We start from the raw sequence: 12,268 nt of genomic DNA, 5'->3' as shown, positions 1-12,268 counted from the left end.
GTACTCCCTGCCATTTGTGGGCCACTAGCTATATTGATTTAGGGGTTCAAAGGATTAAATCCATGTGTGCCATATTTTGTGAGTTTCTAGTGTATATTGGGGAGTCCCCAGTGTAAGGTGGGCAGTTAGTGGGGACTGTCACACTAAACTTGGAAATTCAGGAGTGCCTATGCTATGGGGGGACCCCAAAATTGAGGGTTCCTGGTCCACACCGTGGTGGTGTTGAGGATGATCTCGGGGTCATCGCGGTTGTCTGCAGGCACCACGTCGTGAGGGAGTCGGGGCAGCGTGGGGGTGGCCGGTGGTTGGGTCATCATGGCGACCTTCTTGGCCTTGAATAGGAAGCTGGTGGTGGCAGGAGAGGCGCCATGAGAGCCAGCTTTCAAGCCCAGCCCTCCCACCGCAATATTCATGCCCCCCACATCCAGCTTGGATACACCCTGCTTCTAATACCCCAGGTCTTGCCTCTAGAGGGCTGGATTCCCACCTACCCCAGCCTAATCCATTCTAGAAGTGCTATGCTCTGCACTTGGGGATGGAGTTACCCAAATTAAAGGCGCCTTCTGGGAATATGGAAGTCCCCACTGGGGTATTTGGAGGTCCCCCTAAGTCAGCATTTCCCACATGCATTTCTCACATAGGTGCTAAATGCACTTGGAAAAGGACAATTCTTCATTGTGCGGCACTGTTTTGTACACTGCAAGGCAGGTGGAACCCTGGGGCCCCCGCCCAGCAGCAGCCCCTCCCAAACTGTAATGACCACAAACACTCCATCATTTCCAAACATCCACCAAGAGACACAATGGGTTTTCAATGCCATTGAAAACCACTGCCATCGTACGGATCACCTGAGGTCAGGAGTTCGAGACCAGCCTGGCCAACATGGTGAAACCCTGTCCCTACCAAAAATACAAAAATTAGCCAGGTGTGGTGGCGCACACCTGTACTCCCAGATACTCAGGAGGCTGAGGCAGGAGAATTGCTTGAACCCGGGAGGCGGAGATTGCAGAGAGCCGAGATCGTGCCATTGCACTCCAGCCTGCGCAACAGAGCGAGACTCCATCTCAAAAAAAAAAAAAAAAAAAAGGAGCCGGGCATGGTAGCTCACACCTGTAATCCCAGCACTTTGGGAGGCTGAGGTGGGTGGATCACCTGAGGTGAGGAGTTTGAGACCAGCCTGGCCAACATGGCAAAACCCCGTCTCTACTAAAAATACAAAAATTAGCTGGGCATGGTGGCGCATGCCTGTAATCCCAGCTACTCAGGAGGCTGAGGCAGAAGAACCCGCTTGAACCCTTGAACCCGGGAGGCGGAGGTTGCAGTGAGCTGAGATTGCGCCATTGCACTCCAGCCTGGCGACAGAGACTCCTCCTCAAAAAAAAAAGATAGAAAGAAAAAAAGGAAACCACTGCCATTGCAGGGAAAAAGCAGATTTAGTACCTTCTCAGAATCTCCTTTTAAGTTAGATTTCAGGGGGTACATTTGTGACACAGAAAGGATCCCCATTTAGAAGACCACTGGGTGTTCACTGGGATACCTTAGGGTGCAGTAACCTCTCCTAGGAAGATACTGAAGTCCCTTTTAGTGTCCACGGATGATAAGGTCCATTGGGCGAAGCCCTTTGGGGCCCTCCAGGTACTCAAGGATAATAGAGTTCTCCATATAGATACTAGGGTACCCAATTATATATTCTTGGGGTCATTATGTCCTAATGTCCCTTGGGGACATTAGGGCATCCCAGGAAAATAATAGGGTTCATTGGAGACATGATAGGATCTCTCGGTATTCCTACTCCACTTAGCATATATGGGGCTACTTTGGGGTACAATGGGGGTTTCTCAGGTTACTGTGGTTGCCTACTTGGGGGTCCCAAGGCGGCCCCCAATCCCCACTCTGGGCCCTCCTCGACTCACCCTCTCTTCTTGTTCTTCTCGGTGGTGGCGTCCTTCTCATTCTCCGCCCTGGCGGGCTGCGCCTCTCCCCCTGCCTGCGGGGTGCCTCCGGGGGCGCCCTCCTTCGCAGTCCCTTCTTTGCCGTTCTCGGCCTCGCCCCAGCCCCCAGCTGAGCGGCGCAGGTTTTCGTAGTCAGGGTCGGGTTCCGCTGCCCGGGCCTCATCCTCGGCCGGGGGCTGCAGGCCAGGAGGTGCCAACGGGGTGGCCCCTGCAGTGCAGCGGAAGTGCTGGTGGAACTGGACTGGGAGGCTCAGCCGCAGGAAGAGCATCTCCACCAGGCTGTTCTGGGAGCCCCAGGTGCGGTGGGTCAGGCGCAGGCAGGGGGGCGTGTCCACAGTGCCGTCCACTCGGGATACCTGGGGTGGCAGGGAATAGAGCACTGAGCTGGGCAGGCGGGCTAGGCCAGGCCGTTGGTTCTACACCTGGTCACACACGGAGCCACCATTAGGCCATAGTGCACCTGTGTGGGAATTAGTCAAGGGCGCCCCCTCCTGCAGGCGGATGAAGCTCCCAGCCGGGTACACCGCTGGGCCCTGGGGTGCTTGCAGCCCTCTGCAACATTTCTCTGGGCGTCGTGTACACTAGCAGCCCCGGACACACACTGGAATCACTTGGGGTAACTTCCAAAACCTCCCTACATCCATCCATCTATTCTGTCATTCTGTAACCAGTATCCAGGCAGCTCAACTTCAATGCTTTTTTTTTTTTTTTTTTTTTTTTTTTGAGACACAGTCTTGCTCTGTCGCCCAGGCTGGAGTGCAGTAGCAGGATCTCGGCTCACTGCAACCTCTGCCTACAGGGTTCAAATGATTCTTTTGTCTCAGCCTCCTGAAAATTTGCCCCAAAACTGTGTGTACAAGACTCTTTGTTCTCAGACTTCTTTTTTTTTTAGACAAGAGTCTTGCTCTGTCACCCAGGCTGGAGTGCAATGGTGTGATCTTGGCTCACTGCAACCTCTGCCTCCTGGGTTCAAGCATGAGCCAACATGCCTGGCTAATTTTTGTATTTTTGGTAGAGACGGGGTTTCACCATGTTGCCCAGGCTGGGCTCGACCTCCTGAGTTCATGTGATCCGCCTGCCTCAGTCTCCCAAAGTGCTAGGATTACAGGCGTGAGCCACCGCCCCCAGCCAATTTTCCCCTTTTGAAACCCTTGCTTTCCCCCCCAGATTTGAAGTGGTTGCTTTGCATGGGAATCCGGTCACTTCTCCATGACTAGTTTTGGTGAATAAAGTCATTTTCTTTCTGCCAGACTTCGCTCTTGTTAATTGGACTCTGTAACTGATGAGCAACTGAACCTGCGTTCAGTTACAATTCCACAAATAGCGACCGGGCACAGTGGCTCATGCCTGTAATCCCAGCACTTTAGGAGGCTGAGGTGGGCCGGTCACCTGAGGTCAGGAGTTTGAGACCAGCCTGGCCAACATGGTGAAACCTCGTCTCTACAAAAAATACAAAACATTAGCCAGTTGCGGTGGCACGTGCCTGTAATTCCAGCTACTAAGGAGACTGAGGCAAAAGAATCGCTTGAACCCGGGAGGCGGAGGTTGCGGGGAGCTGAGATCTCACCACTGGACTCCAGCCTGGTTGACAGAGTGAGACACTGTCTCAAAAAACAAAAACCAAAAACAATGGACTCTCAAAAGTCTTCTAGAGACTCGGTAAACAATGAAAGTTGTTCTCTTTCATGCCTCTCCTCACAATGACCTCTCCAAGGACCAGTTGCCAAGATGAACCTAGGTACTCCTTGCTAGCCGATGAATTTGCCCCAAAACTGTGCATACAAGATTCTTTGTTCTCAGAATCTTTTTTTTTTTTTTGAGACGGAGTCTCGCTGTCACCCAGGCTGGAGTGCAATGGTGCAATCTTGGCTGACTGCAACTTTTGCCTCCTGGGTTCAAGCAATTCCCCTGCCTCAGCCTCCCGAGTAACTGGGATTATAGGCGCCCGGCACCATGCCTGGCTAATTTTTTGTATTTTTAGAAGAGACGTGGTTTCACCGTGTTGGCCAGGCTGGTCTCGAACTCCTGACCTCAGGTGAGCCACCCACATCGGCCTCCTAAACTGCTGGGATTACAGGCATGAGCCAGCAAGCCCAGCCTGTTCTCAGACTCTTTAGGGGTCTTTTTTCTCTCCTCTTTCTCCCCTCTGTCTTATAAATCTGGTTTCTGCCTTCACTCTTTTTTTCTTAGAGACAATTCTTGCTCTGTCACCTGGGCTGGAGTGCAGTGGTGCAACCACGGCTCACTGCAGCCTCGAAATCCTGGGCTCAAACAATCCTCCCACTTCAGCCTCCCAAGTGGCTGGGACCATAGGCACATACCACCATACCCGGATAATTTTGTTTATTCCGTGTAGAGACAGGGTTTTGCTATGTTGCCCAGGCTGGTCTTGAATTCCTAGGCTCAAGTGATCCTCCCACTTTGGCTTCCCACAGTGCTGAGATTACAGGCGTGAGCCACCGCCTCCAACCAGCCTTTGCTCTTTGGCAATACTCTACTGACTGATCTCCCTCCTGTGATTTGCATTCAAAGTAACTAACAATGTCTCTGAGTTGTTCTTTCATAGTAAACAATTTCCCAACTTAGCACACCACAGATCCGCTCTGCCTGTTCTTGAACTTTCTGTGAATGGAATCCCACAGCCTGTGCTCTCTTGTCTCTGGCTTCTTCTACTCGACATTATGTCTGAGATTCGTCCACATGGCTGTGTGTATTTCCATGTATTCATTCTCACTGCTGTGTAGCATGCTGTGCCTTGGGTTGGGGACATCTGGTAGTGGCAGGTGTCAGGAACTCTGCGTCCACTCCACAGTACTGCCCCATCCCAGCCACCTCTAGGATCCTTCTGACTCCACTGTCGCCTCCTACAATCCACTGCCAATAGGGACCTTTCCAAAACTCAGACCTCAACTGGACGTTCCCATACTTAAAACTCCTTTTGCAGAGTCCTTTTGTTTTGTTTTGTTGAGATAGGGTCTCGCTCTGTCACCCAGGCTAGAGTGCAGTGGTGCAATCTCAGCTTACTGCAACCTCCACCTCCTGGGTTCAAGTGATTCTCCTGCCTCAGCCTCTTGAGTAGCTGGGACTACAGGCTCCCGCCACCATGTCCAGTTAATTTTTGGGGGGTATTTTTAGTAGAGATGGGTTTTTGCCATATTGGCCAGGCTCATCTTGAACTTCTGGGCTCAAGTGACCTGCCCGCCTTGGCCTCCCAAAGTGCTGGGATTACAGGCATGGGCCACCATGCCCAGCTCTGTTTTTTTTTTTTTTTTTTTTTTTTTTTAATGAGACAGGGTCCTCTCTGTCACTCAGGCTGGAGTGCAGTCACGTAATCAGCTTACTGCAGCCTCGACCTCCTGAGCTAAGAGGATCCTCCTGCCTCAGTTTGCTGAGTAGCTGGGACACCAGGCATGTGCCAGAGCACCCAGCTAAGTTTTAAAAATTACTTATTAAAAAAAATTTTTTTTTGAGATAGGGTCTTGCTCTGTCTCTTAGGCTGGAGTGCAGCAGTGTGAACACAGCTCACTGCAGCCTTTAACTTTTTTTTTTTTTTTTTTTTTTTGAGATGGAGTTTCGCTCTCCTTGCCCAGGCTGGAGTGCAATGGCACGATCTTGGCTCACTGCAACCTCCATCTCCCATGTTCAAGCGAGTCTCCTGCCTCAGCCCCCTAAGTAGCTGGAATTACACGCATGTGCCACCACATCTGGCTAATTCACTGCAGCCTTGACCTCTTGGAATCAAGCAATCCTCCAGTCTCAACCTCCTGAGTAGCTAGGGCTATATGTGCATACTACACACCTGGCTAATTTTTTTTATTTTTTGTAGAGATGGAGTCTCCCTATGTTGCCAAGGCTGGTCTTGAACTCCTGGGCTCAAGGGATCCTCCTGCCTCAGCCTCCCTAAGTGCTGGGATTATAGGCATGAGCTACCATGCCTAGACTTAATTTTTTTTTATTTTTAGAGATGGAGTTTTGCTTATTGCCCAGGCAGGGTTTCCCTTATTTTATAGGCGAGGCACCTGGACCTCAGGAAGCTGTGGTTTGCCAAAGTTACACCCCGAGTCATATAGCCCGTGAGCCCATCACCCTGACACTTGCTTCCATGTGGTTTGTGTGCTAACATGGAGGGAAAAGAGAAACTCAAAGAAGAGCACTGTGGAAGGAAGGAGCTTTGGAGGCAGATGAGAAGGCATTGAGGGGGCTCAGTCCTTACCTCATAGTGAGGGTGTTCAAGGGGCACTGGCTCAAACTGGGGCAGGCCTTTGCTGAACCAGGTGGTGACTGGGCGCTGCATGTTGATGGCAAATGGCTCAAAGCCTTCCTGGAGGCCACAGATGGCGAAGAACCTCAGAGAGCTCACGTCCTGGCCCAGGTTCAGATGACCCACCTGGCCAGGTCCCAAGCTGCAGACGGGCAGGAAGCCTGGTGGGAGGGGTTGGTGGGTAGGTGTGAGGGCAGGTGGGCAGGGCAGGGGGACCCGAGGGGAGGAGGTAGGGATGGGAGAGCTGGAGGCAGAAGGGCAGTGCAGGGTTGGAAGAGACAGAGGAAAACAAGAAAGGGCACGTGAAGGGGTCTCAGCCCTCACCGTCCCCGATCTCAATCTCCCGGAAGGCTGTTTCGGAGCCTGAGTCAGACATGAGGACCTCGCCATTGAGGGTGAAGATAATGGTGTTCTCTGTGAGGTCGATCATACAGCCAACGACATCGCCCGGCTGCCAGGGGCGCCCAAATGGTTCACTGCCCAAGTGCCAGCGCTGGCCCTGTGAGGATGGCCAGAGAAGACATGGTGTGGGGAGACACACAGAGAAATGGAGACATAAGGAGGCAGGGAGGGAGAGATATATGAAGACAGACATTCGAAGTGTCAGGTTCAGGGCAGGTGGTATGGAAGAGGGGTCACCCCACAGTGTCTCCATCTTTCCTCACATTTGCATCCATGATCACAGGAATTTTTCTCCCCGCTAATCTCTGTGTCTCATCCCTTCTGCCTGGGTTCTCTGCTGTTGCCATGGCTAGCATTATGCAGACCACCAAAGTGGTAGTGGGGGGCTGGAAGCAGCAGTAAGTAGAGGGATGGAAAGGAAAAATGAACCTATCAGTGTCCCCCATACAGATCCATATATGCTTATATACATGCACAAAATAGATGAGTGGCTAATGAGACAGATGGATGGATGAGAAATTGGGTACATGGCTGGACAGAAGAATGATTGGAAAGTTGAGTCTACCCGGGTTGATACAGAGAAAGAAGAAAGTGTAAGTAGGTGCAAGGATAGATAAATGGATGACAGATAGAGGGAGGAAGGGAAGGATGGTTGTATAAATGGTTGTTGGATGGGCAGATGGTTATTGGATGGATGGATGGACAGTTGGCTGGAAGAATGGATGGATGGTTGGTTGGATGGATGAGGGATGAATGGATGATGGATGGATGGTTGAATGCATGCATGGATGCATGGTTGGCTGGTCAGATGGATAGATGATGGATGGATGGATGGATGGATGGATGGATGGATGGATGATGGGGCTATATGTGCATGCTACCTTGCCTGGCTAATTTTTTTATTTTTTGTAGAGATGGGGTCTCCCTATGTTGGCTGGATGAATGGATGGTTGGTTAGCTGGATGGATGGATGGTTGGATGGATGGATAGATGGATGGATGGATGGATGGATGGATGATGGATGGATGGATGGATGAACTGTTGGTTGGATAGATGGATGTCTGACAGATGGATGGATGGATGGATGGATCATTGGTTGAATGGATGGATAGATGGGTGGATGAGTGATACAGTAGATGCATGAAGTGGGGACAGAGTGAGGCACAGACAGAGGCAGGGCCAGAGTAGACAAGCTGTGGGAGAGACCACAGGACCTGGCAGAATGGTGCCCAGGTAGGTACCCACGCGGTGCCCATTGAAGACATAGGCCAGTTCGTCAGCTCCCAGCTCTACATCAGGCCTCAGCTCGGGCCTCGCCCAGCCCACTCGCATCTCGCCTGTGGTGACTGCTTCAAACTCGAAGTACCAGCGGCCACTTTGCACTGCATAGGATTTCTCTGCCCGGAAGATGCGCACCCGGTCCCAACGAGACTGATTCTCCACCTGACCTATAAATGAGGGCAGGCAGAATCAGAGAGGCTGGGAAAGAAGTGGATCCCAAGACATCGAGAAGTTGGTAGAAGACGGGCTTTGGGGGACAGTAAGGGCTTTGGGGAACTGTTGGAAGAGGGTCAATTTATTGGAGTTAGAGGAGAATTGGGGAACCTCAGAATAGGCAGAGAGAGGTAGGGATCTGTTGAGAGAGACCCCTATCTCTGTAGCAGTCAGAGTTCTCAGAAAACAGGGATATTGGCAGAGACACAGAAGGAAAAAGCCAGGTCAGTGAACTGGTCACAGTTATGGTTAAGGGTCAAGATTAGGGTTGATTAGAATCAAGGGTTGAGACCAGGATTGGAGGGTCAGAGCCAGGGTTATGGAAGAGATGGAAATTCAGGTTGGGGCCAAGAGTTGAGAAACTGAAGGTTGGGGACCATGGCCAGGATTTGGGGTCAAGGCTGGGACTGGAAGCCAGTGATAGGTCAGGAGTCTGGTTAGGGGTAGGGGTGACAGGCTCTCTAAGCCCTTGGTTGGGTGCCTTCATGTGGTAGCTGCAGTTCAGAGATTAGTGATTAGGGGTCAAAGCTAGAGGTCAGGAATCAGAGTCAAAGGTGGGGTTGGCGCTCATTGGGTTCCTAGGCTGACGGCTCTGGGTTGCAGTCATAGCCCAGGCAAGGCTGGAGTCAGGTCAAGGGAAGTGGTTCCATCAGGTTATGAGTTGGAACTGGGGTAAAGGTCAGAGCTTTGGGGAGGGGTCAGTCCTTTCTGACCTCCTGGTCAGTCTGCTCAATGTGATAGATATAGCCCATTTGGGCCAGGTGTGGTGGCTCACACCTGTAATCCCAGCACTTTGGGAGTCCGAGGCAGGCGGATCATGAGGTCAGGAGATCAAGACCATCCTGGCTAAAACGGTGAAACCCCATCTCTACTAAAAATACAAAAAATTAGCCAGGCGTGGTGGCAGGTGCCTGTAGACCCAGCTACTTGGGAGGCTGAGGCAGGAGAATGGCGTGAACCTGGGAGGTGGAGCTTGCAGTGAGCAGAGATCGCACCATTGCACTCCAGCCTGGGGACAGAGCGAGACTCCGTCTCAAAAAAAAAAAAAAAAAAAAAGATATAGCCCATTTGGGGGCTGAGTCAGGTCAGAGATCAGGGGTCGGGGCTGGGGTCAGAGTTGGGGTAGGAGTCGGGGCCAGGGCCAGGGGTCAGCACTCACTGGGCTCCTGGTCAGGAGGCTCAATGTTGTAGCCGTAGCCCAGGAGGGTGCGCACGGCCTGGCAGAGGCTGTCCCGGTTGCTGCGCTTGGTGGCCTCATCCAGCAGGCGGTAGGGCACCAGTCGAGGGTTTCGGCGCGCTGGGATGTCCTGCACCGCGCTGTAGCTCCAGCCCTGGCCCACACGGTCTCGGGCCCATACGTTGTGCCCATTTTCTGCCAGACGGTCCACCAGTGTCGTCTGCGCCGGCGTCAGCCGCACATGGCTCAGGTCCAGCGGAGCCGGCTTGTACCCATTGCTCATCATATACCTGCGGGCATGGTAGGGCTCGGTGGGACAAGGCCCTCACCTCCACTTCCAGGCTCTGCACTATACAGGATCCCTGACTGCTGACCCTTGTCCCAGCTTCGGCGTTTCTGACCTTTGATCTAATGTTGCAGTTCTATGAAATTTTAGAATAAGTTTTGAGATCCCCGGCTTCTGACCCTAGGATCCTGGGACCCTAGCAACAAGGGCTTTGACATCAATGACCTCTAGTCCCCTTTGTCTTGACTTTGGGACCCCTATCTCTAACCCCGGATCTCTCTCAGACCTCTCACCACTAACTTTGAGGTTTCTCTCTCTCTCTTTTTTTTTTTTTTGATACGGAGTTTCACTCTTGTTGCCCAAGCTGGAGTGCAATGGCACGATCTCGGCTCACTGCAACCTCCACCTCCTGGGTTCAAGTGATTCTCCTGCCTCAGCCTCCGGAGTAGCAGGGATTACAGGCATGCGCCACCACGCCCGGCTAATTTTGTATTTTTAGTAGAGAGTGGGTTTCACCATGTTGGTCAGGCTGGTCTCGAACTCCCGACCTCAGGTGATCCGCCCGCCTCGGCCTCCCAAAGTGCTGGGATTACAGGCGTGAGCGACTGAGCCCGGCTCTTTTTGTTTTTTTGAGGTTGTTGTCTTGTTCTGTCACCCAGGCTGCAGTGTGGTGGTGCGATCATGGCTCACTGCAGCCTCAAACTCAAGCAATTCTCCCATCTCAACCTCCCAAGTTGCTGGAACTACAGGCACGTCCCACCACCATGTCCTGCTAATTTTTTAATTTTTTGTAGAGGGGTCTCACCATGTTGCCCAGGCTAGTCTTGAACTGGGCTCAAGTGATCTTCCTGCCTCAGCCTCCCAAAGTGCTGGGATTACAGGTGTGAGCCACCTCACCCAGCCCACTTTGAGGTTTCTTACTCTGATCCCAGGCCTCATCCCCCCAAAACTCCTGGGTCTGGAGTCCTTGACCTCTGAACTCAGGACCTGTAACTGCTCACCTATAATTTCAGGATCCCTTACTTATACGACTCCAACAACCTCCAGATTCTCACCTCTTACCATTGGCCCCTTACCCCTTACGTGGACATGTAACCTGTGCTCTCATTTTCCCTGACTCTAGGCAGACCCTGAGCCTGGATCCTGGACTCATATCCTCTCTCTCTCTCTCTCTCTCTTTCTCTCTGAAACTCCTAACTCCTCAATCCTGGACATTCACCTCTGACCCCAGAGCCCTGACCCTATGACCTTCACCCTAACCCAAGGCTCCTTCCTCTCTAACCTCAGCCTCCCCACAAGACCCCTCGACCTCCCTAGCCCTTAGCACAGCATCCCCAGCCCCCAGTCCATCCCCAGACAGGAACTGGCCGCCCACACTCACGTCTTGGGGAGTTTTGTCTTCTTCAGGTTGTCCTCCGCCTTCTCATCTGCCATGCCCACGTGGCAGCCCAGAGCCAGCAGAGTCCTGGGGGTGGGGGAGTGGAGGCGACAGGTCACACCCCTCAGAGCTCCCTGCTCCGTCCCCTCCCATGGCCTCAGGGTCTCCAGCTCCCTCTACCTCTGCTGCTTCAGTGTCTGGGGCACTCTGGCCCTGTTTCTCTTGATCCTGGCCTCAGGCTTCATGACTTCTGTCTTTCCCTTTGTCTTTGTCTGTATAACTGACTATGTCTGTGTTTTCCTGTCTGTCGCTTTCTCCTGTCTCCCTGTCTCTTTCTGCATCTCTCTCTCTTTCCATCCCTGCCTTTTCTTTCTCTCTCTTTCTGCCTCTGTCCCTTTCTTGCTCCCCGTTTGCTTTTTTTTTTTTTCCTGAAACGGCATCTCGCTCTGTCACCCAGGCTGGAATACAGTAGCGTGATCTCGGCTCACTGCAACCTCTGCCTCCCAGGTTCAAATGATTCTCCTGCCTCAGCCTCCCAAGTAGCTGGGATTACAGGGGTGCACCACCATGCCTGGCTAAGTTTTGTATTTTTAGTAGAGACAGGGTTTTGCCATATTGGCCAGGCTGGTCTCGAACTGCTGACCTCAAGTGATCCACCCGCCTCAGCCTCCCAAAGTGCTAGGATTACAGGTGTGACCCACCGTGCCCGGCCACTCCCTGTTTGTTTCTGTCTCACAATCCCTGTCCCCTCCATCCTTCTCTCTCTCAGTCTCTACCTTCTGCCCTGTCTCTCCATGCCTCCCTCCCCCACCGCACCAGCAGCCAGCTCCAGCCCCCGGCTCCCCTGGGCCCTCACTTGAGCGTCTCCCCAGACATCTGCAGGTTGTAGTTCCTCTCAGGCTCTGGAAGGCTGTGGAAGTCCACAAGACACGGGTGCAGCCTCTTATTGTCATCCCGAACCTGGAGAAAACCCAGGGTCAACTCCTTGTGCTCCCCTTTCCTCTCCACTCCCCACACGCCCAGACCGTGACCCCTGACCTGCAACCCTAGTTCTGCCACCCTCAGTCCAAGGACCTCCTGGTGCCCTGTGGTCCCTCCCTCCTCTCCGCCGGTGAGCCGCTCTCCCTCCTGGCACCCAAGTCTAGCCGGCCTCCCGCAGGCTGCAGGCAGCCCCTCACCGGGCCATAGGTCCAGCCCTGCTCGATGCGGGTTAGTGCCCAGAGCTCATGGATGTTCTCCGCCAGCTTCTCCCGAATGCGCTCCAGATGGGGCGGCAGGACGATCTAGGGGCAGAGGGACGTTCTTGAGATCCCCAAGG

At 52.9% G+C, this 12,268-nt stretch overlaps 1 protein-coding gene across 3 annotated transcripts in view; it reads right to left on the bottom strand.

The window, feature by feature from the left end:
• RYR1 (ryanodine receptor 1) overlaps positions 1–12,268 on the bottom strand; it is a 148,656-nt gene that overhangs the window by 114,053 nt on the left and 22,335 nt on the right. For all 3 annotated transcript variants that reach the window (XM_054540360.2, XM_063720078.1, XM_063720079.1), the window contains exons 20-28: positions 12,129–12,233; positions 11,807–11,910; positions 10,954–11,037; positions 9,269–9,576; positions 7,861–8,063; positions 6,538–6,712; positions 6,166–6,374; positions 1,914–2,308; positions 213–345 (exon numbers count right to left, since the gene is read on the bottom strand). In XM_054540360.2, coding sequence (XP_054396335.2) covers positions 213–345; positions 1,914–2,308; positions 6,166–6,374; positions 6,538–6,712; positions 7,861–8,063; positions 9,269–9,576; positions 10,954–11,037; positions 11,807–11,910; positions 12,129–12,233 — 1,716 coding nt within the window. The remainder of the gene's footprint in view (positions 1–212; positions 346–1,913; positions 2,309–6,165; positions 6,375–6,537; positions 6,713–7,860; positions 8,064–9,268; positions 9,577–10,953; positions 11,038–11,806; positions 11,911–12,128; positions 12,234–12,268) is intronic.

The sequence above is a fragment of the Pongo abelii genome, chromosome 20 (assembly GCF_028885655.2).
Source record: "Pongo abelii isolate AG06213 chromosome 20, NHGRI_mPonAbe1-v2.0_pri, whole genome shotgun sequence".
Lineage (NCBI taxonomy): Eukaryota > Metazoa > Chordata > Mammalia > Primates > Hominidae > Pongo > Pongo abelii.
Note: the sequence above shows the minus strand (reverse complement) of the source record. Positions and strands in the feature narration are given on the sequence as shown.